Raw genomic sequence first — 20,893 nt, forward strand, 5'->3', positions numbered from 1 at the left:
TATTTTCACTCTTTCCCTCTAAAATCAATTCTATCTTTTATAAATGGACTTTACATATTAATCCCTGGATTCTTAAGATTTTTTTTTTTTAAATATATTTTATTGATTTTTTACAGAGAGGAAGGGAGGAGGATTGAGAGTTAGAAACATCGATCAGCTGCCTCCTGCACACTCCCCACTGGGGATATATCCGCAACCAAGGTACATGCCCTTGACCGGAATCAAACCTGGGACCCTTCAGTCCGCAGGCCGACGCTCTATCCACTGAGCCAAACCGGTTAGGGCGATTCTTAAGATTCTTCTTCCTTTACAAAGCCACCTTTCTACTGTTTGACTTTCTCTTTGCTCCTTTTAAAATTATGTCAATTTAACTTAGTTACTTTCTTTTTTCTTTTAGTAAATATAGTAACCATATTCTATACGCTTTTACTTTTTATACTACTTTTTCTGATTCCATGATACTTCATTTCCATTGTTATAGCTAATCAAGAATCTTTTTTTTATTTTTATATTTATTTTTTAAATTAATCTTTTGATACCTCACCTGAGGAAGGGAGAGAGAAACATGGGTGTGAGAGAGAAACATCAATCAATTGCCTTCGAACCCGCAACCCAGGTATGTACCCTGACCGGGAATTGAACCAGCAACCTTTTGGTACATGGGACGATGCTCAACCAACTCAGCCACTTCAGCCGGGCTATTCAAGAATCTTTGAGAATAAAATATTGAATTGTATAAACTCTAATTTGCACCATTTAAAAAACAAACAAACATGTTTATAAAACATTGCTAGGTTATTTCTTCTAAATTATAACAACTATAATAAACATGAGAAGATTAACTAAAACTTGAATACTTACCTCCTCTTCAATAGCAAATAATTTGACAATATTTTTGTGATTGAGTTTTTTTAACACTTCAAATTCTCTCATTTGAACATCTACTGGACGAAGGAAGCTTATGTTATTAAATACTTTGATAGCATATAAGTCACCAGTTTTCTAAAAAAAAAAAAGAGAGAGAGAGAGAGAAAGGTCTTACTTATTAATAATATTATAAAGAAGATAAAAAGGTACCATTTGAACTAGCTATAGCAAACCTAAATATTTTTAAACATAGGTAATTTATACTAGGGCTCCTGACTTTTTTTAAAGCTACACTAAGTCAACAACTGTTCAATATTTCTTTCAAATTGTATGCTTTGGAAAGTAGAAAAGACTATTTGCTTTTACATTAAGAGCTTCCATTATGATACACGTGGCAAAGATAGGCATCTACATATCAGAAAATAAGAGCTCTAATAGTACCAAATGTGAAAGTACATTTTAGATAAGAAACAGAAAGTGAAACAAGAGTTTGATCAGGGCCTAATAATTTTAAACTAGTCAAACCAGGAAAGAAAAGACTGAAAACTATAGTCCACATATGAAACTTTTAGTAAGAATCTCAAAGTAATGTAATTAACTTTTAAGAAATATTCCCTAGCTACAATAATGTGTGTGTGTGTATGAGTGTGCAGAAGTAGGAGTTAGAGAGTAAGGTTAAAGTAGACTCATCCTCGCTGGATTGCACCACTGCTGCCTCAGATAACTTTCTGCAACTTTACCTATGCGTAGGGAAGATCGTTGCTTCACAGATCATCTCTAAAGGATCAAACACATTTCCTTTCCTGCCTATGTAGCACCCTGCTCTCACTCTTATGGCTTACTATATAGAACACACACAGAGTTACAATGCACAGCTACAGCTGAGAGGGAATCTTAGAAGTACAAAACAAATGTTGAATTTCAGGTAAACATTACATTCACAAGTTCTTCATATTAACCTTCCTTAAAGGCTCTTTTCCAAACCCTCCCACCTCCTTCCACTCACTCTAACCTGAAAGCCTCTCCTTGGTGATCAGTCCAGATTCTTTGAGTTTAATATTACTCTCCCCATAATCCAAGGTTGAACTTCCCTCTTTGACCTTGGGGTTCAAGCACCCTTGCCTAAAGGTATTTCATGGCTCTCTGTCGGTCAGGACCTCTGTGCTGTTCCTGCTTTGATGCCCTCTCTACAGTTTCCACACTTCTTCACTTTCAGTCATAACACTCCTCCCCTCACCTCAGAATCTCATGATTTTTTTCTTAAAACTATTTAACTCCTTCACAATCTCACTCTCCAAGATCACTATTTGGAGACCATCTATGTGATGTGATGTGATATGATGAAGCCTCCCTCACTCCCCACTAAATACACATATATTCAGAGGAAAAAGGGCCAATGACCATTTTTCAGACAATATGAAAACTGAAAAACTGAACTACATGTTGGTCGATTATAGTGTTTTTCCATTTGTTCAGCCAGGGTAAGGACATTGCCAAATCTATACCATTCAACAGAGAGATTTTTCTTGAGGACACTTGTCTCAAACTTAGTCTAAGATTAGGTGAATCCTAACAAAGGCATGAGCAGGGAAAACAATACAATGTTGCAATGTACCCACTGTGATCAAGGCCAGTATTTTCTGTAGTCTACATTATACCTGTGAGATTGCTGTGTTACGCATGGGAATGTACAATTTTCCATTTATTCAACTGCACATTTATCATTCACTGTCTGTAAGCCAAAGCATATGTAAATATTTAGAGATCTATATGTCTATACACACACACACACACATACACACATACAGTAAGTTCTCATTTAACATCATCGATAGCTTCTGTGACTTAAAGGGAAATGATGTATAATTAAACCAATTTTACCTCAGGGTAACTGATATAAACAACAGTTAAGTTCCTACAGCATCTCATCAATGTTATAACAAAAACCGCATTAATCAAGGACTTGCTGTACACACATGTTGAAATCAACACATCCTTCCTACAGCTCTCTCCCCTTTAACTTGATCATGGTTATTATGATATATATGTACTACACACACCAATCCACACACTGTAGCTAAAGGTAACTTGATGAAAAAGAGACAGTTAAGAAGGTAATATAATGGAATAATAAATTTAGGGACCTGATCATTCTAAGCCAGCCGTGGGAAAACTACTGAATAAAACTAAAAAAAAAAAAAGACCGTACCCTTTTATGTAATGATGTTTACTTTGAATTTATATTAGTTCACACAAACACTCCATCCATGCTTTTGTTCCGGCCCTGCGGTCCAGTTTTAAGAACCTATTGTGGCCCACAAGTCAAAAAGTTTGCCCACCCCTGTTAAATCTAAGCAATAACATAAGAGAGTTTAGATAATGTGGTTAAAAACCTTAAACGTTTATTAAGGGCAGACAGGATTTTTTTGGTTCTAGTCCTAAACCCTTGAAATTAATGTCACTGAGAACAAACATGGTTTCTTAAAACACATCCCTTGGAAGACTATTACAGACTGAATACTAAACTGGGTCTTAGCAATCTTTTAAGTCACCGAAAGCTAAAAGTGTCCAAATGGCACTTCTGATTCATTCTCTATAAGCCATAAATATATATATATTTTATTGATTTTTTACAGAGAGGAAGGGAGAGAGAGAGTTAGAAACATCAATCAGCTGCCTCTTACACACCCCCTACTGGGGATGTGCCCACAACCAAGGTACATGCCCTTGACTGGAATTGAACCTGGGACCCTTCAGTCCGCAGGTCAACGCTCTATCCACTGAACCAAACTAGTTAGGGCTTAAGTCAATTCTTATGTCTCTCAAATCCTTACTTTAGGCTTTCAAACTATATTGGATAAAGTATATTTTTGTTTCCTTTGAAGAAGAGCTTCAGGTTGTCTTAAGTCTAATCTGTCCTCATTCATTCATTCATTCATTCATTCATTCTTTCATTCAACATTTACAGAGTGCCTTCTATGTATAGGCACTTACATAAAGGACATTGAATATGTAATGTAAGTAAAGAAAGAGGACTGGAATATAAGAAATACTATTAGTGCCAAGCACTTTATTTTTATTATTTTTAACATGTTTTTATTGATTTCAGAGAGGAAGGGACAGGGAGAGAGAAACATCAATGAGGAGAGAGAATCATCTGTCAGCTGCCTCCTGCAAACCTTCTCCTGGGGATTGCCTGTACTTGGGCATGTGCCCTGGGAATTGAAAGGTGACCTCCTGGTTTATGAGTCAATGCTCAACCACTGAAGCACACCGGCCAGGCTAGTGCCAAGCACTTTCATATACATCACCCAATCTCTATCATTTTCTATCACTTCATCAGTTTCAAATTTGCATCCCTTCCAATGCCACCTTGCTGCTGACCCCAAAACTCTTTGGGGGCAGGAAATGTACATTATTTGTAGTTATATTCACTAGGTCCACTGCAATGCCTGACACATATCAAGTGATTATTAAAGTCTGGTTAATTGGGGTTACAGGAAGACAGACAGTCAGATGTGCTCTCAACACTAAATCCTGTGCCGCCACTTGTTTTCACTTTCTGGCACAGGACACAAAACAAAACCAATTTCTAGGACAGAAATATCCACAGTTGAGCACAGTGGATTTGATCAAGGAACCAGAGACCACAATGAACTTGACTGAGAACCCAGAACCTGTGGACAAGTCTGGAATCAGAAGGAAAAAGCTAAAAGTGTCCAAATGGCACTTCTGATTCATTCTCTATGAGCCATAAAAATCTCTTTTTAGTCACATTCTCTCTCCAGGACAGGAAACAGCCCTCTGATATGAATATTTATCTCACTGTCACTGATGGAACTAAATGGTTGGTAATCTCAAGGCTACAGGAAAATATAAAAAAACTCTTCCTTACTCAAATATTTAAGGCTCCTGTTTCTAAAAATAAGACTTAAGGAGCCTCTAAATATCATTTACTCAAAAAAATGCATAGTATTGAAAAATTAGTTGATGATTATTTCAATTATAAAAGGATTTTAAACTCCATTATTTAGCTCTTTTCCCAGAATAGAAACTTTAATGATTATAAATGTCTTCATTTTAAATTATTTTAATTATCTTTAATTTTACCCTCCAATATAGAATCTGACACAATTTTTTTTTTTAGTTATTGAAGTGCCTCTGGGGTTATTTCATTCTCACTTCCACTAACAAGCTCTAATTACCTCATACAAAGATAGAGCCTTTTAAACCTGGGCTCCTTTTTGATAATCGCATTTTATTCTAATCTGCCTTGTAGGGTGCTGTTTTACTGGGGGCATGAAGCCATAGTACAGCATATAGGAACCATCCATGGTTGCCCTCCAAACTACAGATCTGCCTTCCCTACTTCCCCCAGCCCATATCACTGCCGCATTGGACTTCTGTTAGTGAGATCATGCACTACCACAGAGGGCGAGGTTGGGGAAAGACCCAAAAGGCACAACATACCTTCCCTAGTCACTTTTTTCAGCCACCCTCCTGTTTTTCTCTGCTACCCAACATATAACTTCTGTCACCACTCAGTAGAAAGCACTGCCTCTGACATAAGCTCTACCGTATAAAACAACAGAAACAGGAACTCTTTAGACAGTATAACAAAAACACCACGTCTCACATTTTAGTGCAATCGTGCTTCTTAGAAGAGTACATATAAAATGGTAAAAACCTTCAGTTTTCTCTGTACCAACCTTATGTCTTCCACGAAAGACATTTGCAGTAGCTCCTTGGCCTAAAATATCAGATAAAAGCCACAGATGATTAGAAGTGCTCTGCATCTCGGCTTGGTCAGGCAATCCTCTTTGTTATACTAAGAGAAAAGAAAAAAATGTGCATGTTTGTTTTAACGGATTAATACATTTAAGAAACAAATGTGAGTCACTTATAGTCTCAAGTAAGATCACCCCTTATTTATAGCTAAATTGAGGTGAAAAACAGTCCAAAGTAAAAACCTAAGTTTCCAGCAATAGTAAAGGCTAAAGTGTTGTGTGGGCTCTGAATAACAGTAGCCAATGACATCTTATATTCCATTTCATTTACTTATCAAAAGGCTGAAAAAAACATCTATTTCCCTTCCAATTTTGTTTTTGTTAATGAGAGTGATATTGGCCACTTCTTCAAATGTTTTGAAAGATTAATCAATGAAGAATTATATTTAAAGTGTTTCAAAACAATGCAATAGTGGAAATAGAACAATATAGTAAAAATTACTTTGTTTCCTTCAAGGGCAGGGCAACACTAACTGCTGACACTGCATAACATTTACATAACTTTTCATCTACACAGAACAGAGCCTGACAATCACAATGGAAAGGTGCAAAAATGATTGTTGCTGAAAGATTACTAACTCTTCTGAAATTAAAGGACAGTTTCCCCAACCTGCAAGTATATTAATATAGATATGCCAAGTGCATATTACTAAATCTTAAAAAATAAGCAAGAGGAAACTATGCATGTGTGGGGGCAGGAAGTATATGGAAAATCTCTGTTCTTTCTGCTCAATTTTGCTGTGAGCCTACAATTGCTCTAAAAAGTAGTCTATTTTTTAAAAAGCATCATCCCTATCCAATAGTGGAAAAAAGCATCATCCCTTTTTAACACTGTCCTTTAATACTGAAAAGCATGTAAGAATACTAAAAATATTTGACCTCCATGTTAGAATAAAAAGGTATGCTAGAAAGCATAAACACTAGTCTCACCAAACCACCTTAAACTTAAACCTGCTGTAATGTCAGATTAAAACACATCTTAATATTCCTTTGTAGAACTCTGGATGGGTAGCTCAGTTGGTTAGAGCATCGTCCCAATATGCCAAGGTTGCATGTTCCCCATCAGAGCACATACAAGAATCAACCAATGAATGCATAAATAAGTGAAACAACAAATCAATGTTTCTCTCCCTCTCTCCTTCCTGCCCTTCCCCTCACCCCCCACCCCCGCCGTCAAATTAAAATATAATATATATCCATTGTAGTAAGTTACAACAGACTAGGTAGTCAGTGATGAATTCATAATTGCCAATATTCCAAGTAGAATTAGGAACTTAAAGAATGGCCAGGGGTCTAAATTTCAGCAATCTTTGATATACTAAGATATATTTATGCAATTTTACCAGCCATCTAATCCAGATACGGAATGTTACATTCAGCAGTTTATTGGAAATAAGCAATAAAAATAAGATTTCCTTTTCTTTTTCTTTTTTTAAAAATATATTTTATTGATTTTTTTACAGAGAGGAAGGGAGAGGGATAAAGAGCTAGAAACATCGATAAGAGAGAAACATCGATCAGCTGCCTCCTGCACACTCCACACCGGTGATGTGCCCACAACCAAGGTACATGCCCTCGACTGGAATCGAACCTGGGACCCTTTAGTCCGCAGGCCGATGCTCTATCCACTGAGCCAAACCGGTCAGGGCAGTAAGATTTCCTTTTCACAAGTTAGAAATATTTGCGATCTACTGGGGTAATAATTTATAAACTTCTCAAATGTCTTTTCAATAATATCTTTAAATAATGAAAAACCTTCCCTAGTTAACTTTGCTGTTTGAGATAACTAAATGGCCAACGGTATCATTAGGGACCTCTCTGTACCTAGTGGACAATAGAAAACACATTTATCAGCTAAAGATAGCTGCTCTCCGTACACAGATATAAGCCTGTGGTTTCACAGTGATCTGGGGAAATGTCTTCTGAAACTATCTTCCAAAGACCCCACCCAAACAGCATGCTAACACGTGACCCAGCACACCCACAAGGTGCTGGCTGCATAAATGTTTCCAAAATTTTGACACAGTACCGGCAGGCACTCAAGTCTGTTACTGCTGACCCTGCCTTCCGTCTTCCTTATCTACTATCCAAAACGAAAGTTAGCATTTGCCCATCAGCAAAAACCAGGAAAACGGGCCGTTCCAGGATTTCCAAACTCTCCGACCACGTGAATCATGTTAAACAGGTATCCATTCAGCGCTCTCAAGTGAAAGCGGTCGTTCCTTGGGGAGAAGTGGGTTTGGGGCCACTTATGAACAAATACCTGGGAAGCGGCTGCAAAACAAACCTGCGGCCATTCCCCACGGAACGTGTGGGAACCTGCATTACCCACGAATTACGTGTATGTACATTAAAAACGTCGTCAGCTTCTAGCTCCCCGTGAGTCAACCTCCTCGTTATCAGCACTAAAACCTTAATGAAACATCTTTTTCATCATCCGACAAAAATAAGTCAATCCACTGAAAAACGGCCGACCTCGCCAATGCCCGGAAACAGGGCACAGAGCGGCCAGTCTCAGGGCAAGGGAAGGGGGCGTCGTCTCCCCGGGGCGCCAGGGCCCACACTCGGCCACCAACACATCCCCTTTGTCGGTGCCCGACGTCGCCAGAACCCCGAGGGCCCGGGCCGGAGGGCCGGGAGTCCCGATGGAGGAAGTCGACCATTCCGCCCGGCTTCGGATGTCTCAGACCCCCGGGGCGTCTCAGACCCCCGGGGCCGTGTCCGCTCGGCCCGGATGCGCGGAGGGTCAGCCTCGGGCCGCGCGGGGCTCCTGGGGTCGCCCGCCCCGCCCCCGCTCTGACTCAGCACCCCAGTTCCCCACGGAGGGCGCGAACACTCCGCGAGGCCCGAGCCGGGCTCCGCGGCCCTTTCCCCACGCGCTGCAGCCCCTCCGCCCGCAGCCACCCCACTCACCGCTCCCGGTAGCCTCCGCGCCACCGCCAGCGGGCTCCCGCGGCCTCCCAGCGCCTCGGGACACTTCCGGCTTCGCCAACCCTGTCCGAGGGCCACGTGACCGAGGGCCGGCGCTCGCGTGTGCGCGTGCGCACGCCCTAGGGTCCAGCCTCAGCCTCGGTGGAAGCTGCAGCGACGGTGGGTTCGCCGATCGTCTCTAGCGAGGGGCGGGGAAGCTGGGGGTGTCTGCAGCGCGACACCCCTCTCTCTGAGGGTGAAACCGGGGAGCCCTGCACAATGATTCCGATTCCCATAACCGCGAGTCCCGCCCCGTCCCGGAGAGCAGAGTGCGGCGTGGGGCGACAGTGGGGCAGACAGAACGGAAGTCCTCATTGTAACAATCGAATCACAGGTGTGCAGAATGAGGGGCTCTCACGGGGGAACATCCGAGTCCGAAGGGATAGATTTGTATCTGTTTTCAAGACCACGTTGGCTGCCGTGGAGCTAGATGATCGCTTCTTATTAATCACTCGTAAAAGTCTTAATGTACATAAGCTCTTTTAAGTCCCTCTTTTAAGCGGTATTTTGGAAAATGACAATACTGGAGAGCTTTTTATGGACTAAAATCAGGCCCAGCAATATTCGTGCCGCCAAGATCTCAGGCAGCTAGCCAACCCTTCTGACTGACAGCACTGCAGCCTTCTCAACATGAGAGCTCAGACTACTGGCTGACGCAGAGCTTCCCAAAAGAGAACCAGCAAGAAATGGGAAACCGCGAGAGCGGTTTAGAGCAGAGGCTTTTGAATGGAACAGACCTGGGGCTGCTGTTCCAGCTCTCCCTGCCAAATACTGAACTTTAAACAAGTTTGTGTCTTGTTTGTTTTGTTTACCTCTCTAAGTCTGTTATATACACAAGTGCAGTAACAAAAGCCCGCTGTGATGCATTGTTACAAAGGAAGTTGCTTTATTAGACTTTTAAACAATGTTTCAGTGGTGGAGTCATTCTAACAACAGACAAATCTATTCACTGCATACAATTCCAACCAGTTTTCCCATATCTAATGCCAAGGACCTGTCAAAGCTCCTTGCAACAGTGAAGCCCATAGCTCAAAGTTTATGGGAGAAGTGATGAGCTGAGCCCAAGCCTTTTATTCACATATTTACCACATAGTAATTGATACACATTGAAATACCAGTGTTTTCTTAAAGGTCAAGACACTTGTGAACCAGTGTAAGCGTTTACGATTTAAATACAACTGTTAGGCACAAAACTAAACCAGGCATCATAAAATCCTTGTGGTTCCATAGTCAAGTCACACAAATCCCTAAATTTTTTGCCTCGATGTTATCTCATCAGTAAACAGGTGAGATTCACCCTTGTGACAATTATTTGAGTGCTTGCTTTTGGAAATGAGGTGCAATGCAATACAAATAAGGTAATTCATAATCGAACAGTTTCCTGATTACTATGGCACTCTATGTAAAGTGCTCTGGGAAACTTCAAGGAATGAAGATAGGAATTATACATGGTTGTATAACATGAAGTTTCATTTCTATTACACTCTTAATTTCCATGTCTTGATTTCTCTTAGCTCTGAACTCATGTGAATCTTTTGAAGGGCTTTAAAAAGTCAGGGAGAAAGGAGCAGATGCCATTTTTACACATGTGGAATTAATAGTACAGTAACCATAGCTTGTATCAAGCCTTCATGTGCAGGTATTGTAATTAGCTCTTTTCATGTTTAACTTAATCAGTTTAGTTATGAGGTAGCTACCATTATTTCTCCCATTTTGCTCCTGGGGAAACTGTGGAGAGAGAACTTCCTTAAGGTTCAAAAACCAGTTACTGGCAGAACTGTTATTTGACCCCCCTTATATGAACCTTTATCTGGATCCTAGGCCTGTGCTCTTGACCACTATGCTATGATACTCATTAGCACACTTTAAACAATTAGTATTATTGCAATAGATGCAATTATCTCTCCCACAGTACAAGGGAACTCATACACAAAGCACTCAGCTTTTAATCATCTATTTTTAAAAAATCCTTATTGAAGTATAATATACATTCTATTGATCTAGTTTTATAATTCAGTCAACTTAGTTCAGTATGTTTATTCTATAACGTAAGGAAAATGTTTAAAATCACTTCTAGAATTAACCCCAGAAAAAGGTCTATGTGCACAATTTAGAATACAATTTTAGGGAATTTATAGACCACTGAAGCTCATCCATGAAATCCCTAGGGACCATATTGGCGAAAGGTTAAAAAAAAAAAAAATCCACAGAAATACCCAACCCTCCCTTAAAATCTTACTTAGACTTTTAGAATTTAAACTTAAATAACTATAGTAATTCTGCTACTCGGTGTTGTCCCTCTTTTCTTAATTTTCCAATACTACTATTGTTTTTCCTCTTGCCTTCTTGCAGTCATGAATAAAAATGGGAGAAGACAGGGAAATGTACTCCTTCTATTAACTAAATGGGCAGCAACTAGTTATAAGCATCAAACACACAGGTATATTGTGCCCTACGTAGATCCAATAAAAGAGGTAGAAGAAATTGGATTTTTAATTCTATCAACAGAATCACACAGGCTTTTTCTAGGGCATTTAAAAAAGATTCTATTTAACAGAACTAAGTTGCATTTAGCCTTTTAGGAACATAATAAAATAAACGATCTGTAAGCTCGTATGTGCAATCCTTTAAATGGGAAATCACGGAAAGATAAAATGAGAAAATAAGGCTAAAGTATTTATAATAATTCCAAAAAAGACTTGGTAGATTCACTATGTAAAATTTATTTTATTTTTTTTTATAAAAAAATGTGTAACACTGGTACCTACTCTTAAATCAGTTAATTTATGAAACCATTCTTTTTTTGTAGAATACTTATTGGCATTGAAACATTTTAAAGAAATGTAATGGCTATCTACAAAAAATTAGTTTTGATCTGTTGTATCCCACCCCCATACTTTGTCTGCACACATAAAAGAAAATTTAAAATTTCAAACATTTTATATTCTGCAATTTAAAAAAGTACAGTTTTCCTGCTATGGTTTTTAAAGGACTTAAAAGTTTCAAGTAAAAATAAAATGGTACTAGGATAACTCTGCTGTATCTTTTAACAGCTTTTTTATATAGAACAATTTGAATCGGCATGCAAGCAACTTCTCTTGTTGTCACATACCCGTATTTAGGGAAAATTACACACATTTTACAGAAAAATCCCAATACATATACTACAATAAGCTCCGAGCCAAGTTAAAAAGACCAGTGTGAATGGCACACAAAACTGCTTCTTTATAAATTATTAACTGGAATTTCTGATCATAAATCCTGATCATGAAGTAGGCACAGGGAGATCCAGTTCTTAGGGCCTTGCTCTCTGGAAGAACACCTGCAAATAAAGTAATGGTACAGTCAGTATTAATGTCCGAAAATACCACCTTTCACTTGAAGAATGGCTTTAAGTTGCTGAGTGCTAGTTACTCTTTTGTAAAATTCAGCAGATATTGCCCTGGCCAGTGTGGCTCACTTGATTGAGCGTCATCCATGCACTAAACGGTCGCTGGCTCAATTCTTGGTCAAGGCACATACCCAGCATGCAGGCTTGATCCCTGGTAAGGGTGTCTACAGGAGGCAACCAATCGATATTTCTCTCTCACATCAATGTTTCCCTCTCTCTCAAATCAATAAAAACATTAAAAAATGCGTATGTATTTAAAACATTTCACATAAATTCACACATAATACAAGAACTTTGTCTTTTGGACAATTTGATAAAGTCTATAGATAACTTTGGTGACAATATTAAGTTGAAATAAAGTATTACACTAATGCTATGAGAGTCAAGTGATCAGAGGAAAACATGCTTTAGACACATTTTGCTGACTGGCACTACTATCAAAATTAATGCTGAGAAATTAAATTTTGAGGAAGAAACAAGTCAAAGCTACAGATAGTAGTTGTTATCCTTTAAGGGTTTTATTATTTACTTGATTATTAAAAAGTACAGGAAACTCAGATGGTTAGTGTTGTCCTAATAGGCCCAGGTTCAAACCCCAGTCAGGGCACATACAAGAGTGAACCAATGAATGCATAGATAAAATGGAACAACAAATCGATGTTTCTCTCTCCCCTGCCCCTTTAAAATCAATAAAAAAAAAAAAAACTTAAAAAAATACTTTTAGCCCAAGTGGTGTGGCTCAGTGGTTGGTTGAGTGTCAACCTATGAACCAGGAGGTCATGGTTCGATTCCTGGTCAGGGCACATGCCTGGGTTGCGGGCTTGATCCCCAGTAGGGGTGTGCAGGAGGCAGCTGATCAATGATTCTCTCTCACCATTGATGTTTCTATCTCTCGCTTCTTCTCTGAAATCAATAAAAATATATTTTAAAAATATATATGAAAAAACACTGAATGCCAAACTAAGAAACATGAATGTATTTTTAGTCAACAGAAGGCTTTGAAAGTTATGAATTAGGGGAATGAATTTCAGGGGTCTGTTCAGTGTTTTCAAATAGACCTGCTTGGCGAGAACAAGGGAAGGGAGATCAGTGAGATAACAAGCCTATCACAGATAGAAAGGAAGGGACAGCAAGTGAATGAGGAGGAAGAATCTGCAAAGAATCCGAGGATCCATCAGGCATGAAGGGAGTAGGCATGAAAGAAGGAACTTCAGTTTTTCAAACTAGAAGAATGATGCTTCCAATGACTTAATGCTATCAATATAGAGAAGTTGGACTTGGGAGAAAGACATTTTATGAATGCTGTTTGAATAAATTATATGTTTGGAGCATAAACCTGCTACAATGTACATATATCTGCTGTTACAGACCCCTCTAATAGTTATAATTTTTTGAATCCTTTAATGCAGTTTGATTGATTAGTTATTTAATAGGTTATCTTCACAGGCACTTTGCTTTTATGGGGAAATGGGAGTGGGAGGATTCGTGATGATAAACAGTAATTCTCAACATTCTTCTCACAATCCTTTTGTCAGTTTAAGCTGACAAACTACTACTACTACTGGGGGAAAAACTGACAAGGAAAGAGTTTAGAACCAAAGTCAAAGGATAGGATACTTAAACTCGGCAAAGCCCCTTGACTTATAAATCCTTTTGAAAGCTTTGGGCAAAATAACCAGGTAGCTATTCATTAAATTCCCTGCTACCAAAACATTTAGCATGGTGCTTTGTCCTCAGATTTGTTGAAGGTAATAAATAAAAAATAAAGAATAGTTCCTAATCCAGCCCAGGAGCTCCTTGTGGGCAGGGAAAGTTACTTACTGGTGTTTGCAGCAGTTGGCATAGTACCTGTTACATAAAAAGCAGTCAGGATGTACTGAATGACTACTTAGGTGAAAGCAAAATAGTGCTGTCTCAAGAATTATAAATATAATACCAAATAAACATTTGGTACTTCTTCCCAATTTGGAGGGTTTTTTAAAATTCAGTGATTATACAAATGTATAAAGAGCCTTGCTGGCCAAATCTGAGGACTCTACTTTTTGTCTGTTTTACAATTCAAGTTTCAAGATAGGATACACCCAAGTAATTCATACTTCCGTTTTTATATTTTTAGATCCTTCCTTTCAACTCAATATGGGAAACTGTTCCTATTTACTTGTTCCTATTTCATTACATCATGAAACTGTAAAAGAAAACTGGCATTTTCATACCAAATGCTCAGGCACATACACATGCAGTATTCTTACCCAACTCTCTATGATCTTATGTTCAGTTGAAAGGGGTTTCACAGAAGACTCTAAAGTATAACATCCATAACTATAGATTCTTAGGAGCATGTTTTAGAGCAAAGAGATCCCAAAATAAGTAATAGTTGATTAAACAGCCTGAGTCCTGGCTGGTGTGGCTCAGTTGGTTGGAGTCATCCTGTGCACCAAAGGGTGGTGCATTCAATTCCCAGTGGGGGAGCAGACAGTACGGGAGGCAACCAATGGATGTTTCTGTCTCTGTCTCTGTCCCTTCTCTCCCTGTAATCAATGAAAACATATCCTCGGGTAAGGACTAAAAAAACAAAACAAAACAAACTACAGTATCCTATCTATATAAAAGGCTAATATGCTAAGTGTCCAGACCATCCGGGTAATGACATCAAATAGCAACACCTGGCTTCCTCTCCCTATCGACTAGCCTCGCAGTTTCTTCTGCCCAGGAACACGGACTTGCTTTATACGCAGGTGGAAACACTTTACACTATAATTAAATGCCTGTGAAGTGTTTTCCTGTGCCTCATCTCATTTGATCCTCACTAAAGTCTTGGAGTAGGTAGATGGGAGACTAGGTGGAATCCTAATTTCTTTTCATTAGCTGGAAAACGGAGATTTAGAAAGCTTAGACACTTGACCCGACTGAAAAGAAATGGTGAACCTTGAAAATAACTTCACGTTTTCTCACTGCACAGAATATAGTCAAACACTGCTGCAGTTAAATATTTTACCCTTTGTTCTCCCTGTGTGATCTACAATAATAATCTGCTTTGTGTTGATATTTACTGCTGTGTTGCTGACAATTACCTGAAAGAGAAGTTGGAGTGCTTCACTGGGCTGAAAAAAGTTTAGCTACATCAGAAAGCAGGACTAAGTAAGTTTGTTCTATATCTATAAAAGGCTAAGTTGACTTGTGCACGTGTGATACATATAAAGCTCTCCTGGCGCCAATTGCACCTGTGTGTTTCAATCTATCATCAATGATCGTGAATTTGGTTGTTTCTGTTGACATTCTGAAGCTGAAAGAAAGCGGCAGTGTCGCAGGGAAGTAACAATGGCGATTAAATATGATCGTAATAGTGATTCGGGTAGAGATAATTATCCCCGGGTAACCAACGTTGCCGTCATAATCAGAAACTAAGATAGAGGACCTCCTTTTGAAAGGGACTTGCTCATTCATTGTAAACCAGATCCCAATAATACGAATGCCACTAAAATGAAAAAAATCAGTATCCTATTCTTTTCCCACATAGTGGAAAAGGCTGGGGATCGGATACTGCTTTAAGACTCAGAGATGACAGTGTGTCTTAATGCAATAATACTAGATTCAATGGATGATGCTGAAAAGGAAAATTTTCCCATCGAATTTCTTAAAAGTGTTACTCCTTCGGGAATGCCATGTCGTAAATTAGAATTGAAAGTAGGTGCAATCATCATGCTGACAAATCTTAATGGTAAATGGGGGTCTTTGTAATGGTATTAGATTTATTATCAAAATATTGCGACCTAACATAATTGAAGCTGAAGTATTCAAAGGATTTGCGGAGGAGAGGTTGTTCTGATTCCAAAAATTGATTTGTCCCCATCTGACACTGGCCTCAGTGTTAGAATAAGTTTAATCAATTTATCAATCATTGTTTTTATATCATGGTTTTGTTCTTTTTATGTCTTTGCTGTTGTTATATCATGTTATTATTTATTAATCAATTTATATATTATTTTCGTATACATTTTACTAATTTTCTTTCATCTCTGATACTTCTATTATAGAGAAAGGGGGAATAGCGATATTAAAATATTTCTTCTAATTAATTTCCTTTCAATGTGCGTGAATTCGTGCACCAGGCCACTAGTAATATATATTCTCTCTTGGCTCTGAAACATTTCCTAATTATATGAAGATATGTAAGTTTTTCAAATACCTACCTTTAAGTAGTTTTTAAAAACTTTAGCATCAGGCTGCTGAAGAGCTTGACAAAACTCCTTGGGGAGCCATGAAGGGGGAAAAGAGAATCAATCTATTTGTATTAAATTCATAATAATTCAAATCCACAGCACCGTTTTAAAATTGTGATCTTAAGCATTTTTTATGTGTACAGTATAGCAGTGTTAACTATATGCACAATGCAACTCTCCACACACTCCAGCCCCTGGCCACCACCATTCTACTTTCTGTTTTTAAGAGTATGACTACTTTAGGTACTTCAATATAATTAGAATTTTGTAACTTGTCTTTCTGTGACTGACTTATTTCACTTAGCAAAACCTCCAAGGTTTGTCCAAGTTGTAGTATATGACAGCATTTCTCTTTTTTAAGGCTGAATGATAATCCATTGTGTATACATACCACACTCTATTATCCATTTATCTATGAATGGACATTTGCACTGCTTCAAACCTATAATATTTGTAACATCAAAATTAACCTGAACAGTTCCTCACCAAAAAAGGTTATATAGTATCCTCAAGTCTAATATTTTTCAGACAGGCTGCTTTCACTTTTGAGAATAAGCCTCTCCTACCTAAAGGATAAAAACTACACTGCTATGGTCATTCTTAGTAACTGAGCAAAGCCAGACCAAATCCTTATCCTTCTTAATCAAATTATTAGATAGAAATATAATTTTGTTTCAGTCAGAATATGGAGAATATTAGCTACTCAAAATCAAATGACATATTTCTATTTCCATGAGCATTAAGATCACATGAGTAACTAGTAATTTATTGTTTTAATAAAATATTAGCTTATAAGTAATAACTGAGAAAATTCATTAATATCTATAAAGTTAAAGATGATGCGTTATAGAGACCATAAATTCATTCAAAATGAGTTTGACGATTACTCTTATGTGAGGTCTATCCGATTTTTCACTCAATTTTTTCAATGCCTCTTATAAAATAGCATTATAAATCACTGTTGATAAAGAAACAATTCTTAGAGTCTACACAAGAGATTCTAACTAGTTTTAATCAAAACTTTGACACTGTATCAGATCTATGTGCTATAGGACAAGCAGTCTGGATAACTATATGCCAAGAAAATAACTAACTGCCATTAAATATTATTTTGTAATAGTGCAAAAATGAGATAGCTTTCCAGCCCCTTACCTCTAAATATACTTTCAGGTTTACAAAGCAAGCACATATAAAATGAACTACCTGGCATAAACCTTCAGAACAGATTCGTGGGCCATGGTCCCCTTTTAGAATGGTTTTTAACACATGGGGTTACAAAGGAAACTAATAATTAATTATGGTTATAAAATTTTTTTTGGCATGTGGTAGAATAAAATAGACTCAGTAATAAGGTCTAGTGGCATATCTTAACTCCTAATTTCAAACTACTACTGAGTGTAAATAATATTTTGAGATTTCTGAAACTAGTTATACAGAAAATATCTGTGATTACTTATTGATGACAAAGTCACGGCAATGCGAATACTACTGTGATCTGTCACCTACACAATGACTGGTCAAATCTCTATTAAAGGTTAGTGAAGATAAAAATACAATTTTTCCTATTCAACTTCAGAGCCCCTCCCTCTCCCAAGTCTGGGCTGTTGCTATCCTACACACAGTAAAACATCAACTTGAATGCAGTTCGGCTTTCTTGGATCAAAATTTAGTTTGAATTATAGTCATATTTCTTTAATTAAATTAAGAGGAAAATCTGATAGGGCAGCTCTTACTTGAATTATCTCTGGAGCTACTTGCAAGGAAGGTAGGTATTCTTGTTGAAGATACTGAACACATTCTGGGCCCTGAAAATGAAAAGATGGTTATAACTAAGTTATTTTCTTCCTTGACATCAGTAATGCGTTACAAGAAATTGGAGCAACATATGTATACTTTAAACACAATACGGTACTGTGATTAAGAACAGGCTCTGAAACCAGAGTCTGCTTTGTTTTGAAATTTCTGGTAACTTGGACAAGTTACTTAACTTCTCTGAGCCTCAGTTTCCCCATCTAAAAAAACGGAGTTATTGGGAGGATTGGATGAATTTAGAAATATAAAGCTTTTGAAGAGCACTTAGTATTTACTAGCTACAAAACACTACTCAGTGTTATGTAGTGCTAAAGATTAAACAAATATTCTTTTAAACTCAGGTCATAATGTCTTCTATGCACTGAAAGGAGACAGCAAACAGAAGCGCTCCTGTTCAATCCACCACTGGGTGGACTATAGGGCAGTACCATAGTAATGCCTATCTTTAGAAACTAAAATACAAGCAAGAAGATCAAAATGATAGGCTAGAAGGTAATACAAATAAAAACACAACTTCCTTTTTCTGCTCACAAAGTAGGGAAAAGGAATTTAGTAGCCAGATGAGGCAACCAAGACCCAGAAATATAGGATTATTTGCCCAGTCTGCTGATTAAATCTGTACTAAAAAGCAGGTCACCTGATTTCTAAAACCATTGCTCTACATTGCTATCTTCTAGTACTTCTAGGTGCTAAAAACTGTAACAGTAGTTTTCTGGGGCATTTTGGGGTTAAGTTTGGTGAAGGGAAGAGTGAAAATTTCCACAAACTAGCCCTGACTCCCCCACCGCTTCTTAGCAACTATAAAGAAACTCAGGATACAGTTTGAAAGTAGTTATCCTATAGCAATGTGTTTCTGAGAGAGAGGCCTCAAGCAAATGTAATAAATCCAACAGTTAAAAAAGCTAATTTCACTTTTAAACAGGAATCGGACTAAAAGGCTTTAATATGCAGATGACTTCAACCTGGTCCAACTGAAAGTTAACCATTATCAAAATTAAATCAATCCATCTCTCTTCAATACACTTCTCCCTGCATTAACACCTCATTTCTTGTTTAGTACTACTGCTCCTGAATCAAACGATTTCTTTATGTTTCTTCTTCTACCTTGATTCCTGGGCCTCTAACCCAATGGACCTAGGTCACAATTTACTCTTCAAAGGAAGGCCGTTCCTAATTGAGAGGAGGTAGCGTTTCACTGTGAAAATTTCTGATCCCTTCAACTTTCCTTCTCCCCTTTTTCTTTAGTCTATTCTCCCTAAACTTAACTGTTCATGCACTGCTCATCATCTCATACAACCCCACTGTTATCACTTAAAAATAGAGTATACTTGTTTTACTTTTTAAATCAGGTAAAGTAAACTTCTACCTTAAGAGGAAGTCAGTCAAGTGAATAAATGAAAAAAATAAAATGAAGCAAAACATTTTCAAATATTCCATTTGATTCAATTCTGTGTGTCTAAACGAGAGCTTCTAAGGACAAGATAAATACTTCTAAACTATAAATACCATACTTTTTTTTTTTTTATCATTCCTCATCCTGATTCTCTAGCATCCAATAATGTTCAACCCATGTGCTCTTTTGCGACTCTCCTCCCTTAGCTTTCACAACTTTGGTTCTACTTCTAGTGTCCCCTTAACTCTTACTTTAGCCAAGGTTCTTTCTGTCCTGGTCTTAGAAAGTCTCACTTCATCTTGACTATTACACATTTGGAACTCCAAAATCAGTATTTAGTCCTAAACTGGTTCAGACCATATTCCAAACTGTTCTCTGAACATTATTTTCTGACTTAGCTATCCTAAATTATAACTCAACCTTTCACACATAGAGCGCACCTAGTCCCATTTCAGCTTTCAGCTGTTACTCTGCCTTCATACTTTAGTTAAACATGTTAACACTATTTTCTACCAAATCTACCATGCGATGTCTTATTTGTCTCCACACACTGCTTAACTTTGCCCAGAATGCCAGTTCCTCCTGTCAGTCCAATGAATCTATATTTAAGGTCAGAAAAAAAATTTAAAAATTGCCTTCCTAATGGCTTTCTTAGATTGCTCTGAGGCCAAGTTGCTCCTTCTTCTTTAGTTCCACAATATTACATTTAATACATATTAATACATTATATCTATTTAAAGAACTTACTTAACCCATCCCATCCCATTAAGCTATTATGCACGGGTCTCCCCTGATGCTAAGATCTACAAATAAGGGAGAATTTTTAAAAAATAAATGTTTTTTTAATTTTATTATTTTATTTATCTTATTTTATTTTATTGAGAAAGGGAAAGGGAGAAACATCGATATAAAAGCATAACATCAATTGGCTGACTCCTGAACAGCCCACATGGGGGAATCAAGCCCGCAACCCCAGCATGTGCTTTGACCAGAACTGAACCGTGATTTCCTGGTTCATGGATCAACACTCAACCACTGAACCACACTGATCGGGAGAAAGCTGTTTCTTTTATAAAAGGTAATTAACTTCAGTTCTGCCTGAACTGAGGGGGTGTGCAGGAAGCAGCCAATCAATGATTCTCTCATTATTAATGTTTGTATCTCTTTCCCTCTCCCGTCCCCTCTCTGAAAATCAATACAAACATTAGGAAAAAAAGGATACAGCTTTCAAAAACAAGTCAAACAGATTTAAAACCATAACAAATATACAAGTGAGATGAAAATGAACGAGCATGGGGTCCAAAGCTTACCCGCTTGAGATGAATTGTTTTCAGTGTCACTGCACACTCAGATAAAGCCTGTGTAAACAAGTTTAAGAATTTAATATAGTCAATTCTTGGTTACTGATCCACTTCTCTTTTTACTTCCCTGACCACTATTCATTACTCTTCAA

The 20,893-nt window shown here is 37.9% G+C and overlaps 2 protein-coding genes across 12 annotated transcripts in view; both read right to left on the reverse strand.

Moving 5' to 3' along the window:
• TBK1 (TANK binding kinase 1) overlaps positions 1 to 8,724 on the reverse strand; it is a 48,734-nt gene extending 40,010 nt beyond the window's left edge. The window contains exons 1-4 of one of the 6 annotated variants that reach the window (XM_036301634.1): positions 5,577 to 5,695; positions 5,338 to 5,439; positions 2,526 to 2,599; positions 862 to 1,002 (exon numbers count right to left, since the gene is read on the reverse strand). In XM_036301634.1, the coding sequence (XP_036157527.1) occupies positions 862 to 1,002; positions 2,526 to 2,549 (165 nt within the window). In that variant the 5' untranslated portion in view covers positions 2,550 to 2,599; positions 5,338 to 5,439; positions 5,577 to 5,695. Of the gene's footprint in view, positions 1 to 544; positions 711 to 861; positions 1,003 to 2,525; positions 2,600 to 5,337; positions 5,440 to 5,576; positions 5,696 to 8,567 lie in introns of those variants that run through there. The other 5 variants (XM_036301632.1, XM_036301633.1, XM_036301635.1 and 2 more) reach the window with 5 other exon arrangements.
• A 2,603-nt stretch (positions 8,725 to 11,327) lies between these two features.
• XPOT (exportin for tRNA) overlaps positions 11,328 to 20,893 on the reverse strand; it is a 40,166-nt gene continuing 30,600 nt past the window's right edge. For all 6 annotated transcript variants that reach the window (XM_036301626.1, XM_036301628.1, XM_036301625.1 and 3 more), the window contains 4 exons: positions 20,751 to 20,798; positions 17,969 to 18,040; positions 16,206 to 16,262; positions 11,328 to 11,946 (listed from right to left, as the gene is read on the reverse strand). In XM_036301626.1, the coding sequence (XP_036157519.1) occupies positions 11,920 to 11,946; positions 16,206 to 16,262; positions 17,969 to 18,040; positions 20,751 to 20,798 (204 nt within the window). In that variant the 3' untranslated portion in view covers positions 11,328 to 11,919. The remainder of the gene's footprint in view (positions 11,947 to 16,205; positions 16,263 to 17,968; positions 18,041 to 20,750; positions 20,799 to 20,893) is intronic.

Source organism: Myotis myotis, unplaced genomic scaffold (assembly GCF_014108235.1).
Source record: "Myotis myotis isolate mMyoMyo1 unplaced genomic scaffold, mMyoMyo1.p scaffold_m19_p_3, whole genome shotgun sequence".
Lineage (NCBI taxonomy): Eukaryota > Metazoa > Chordata > Mammalia > Chiroptera > Vespertilionidae > Myotis > Myotis myotis.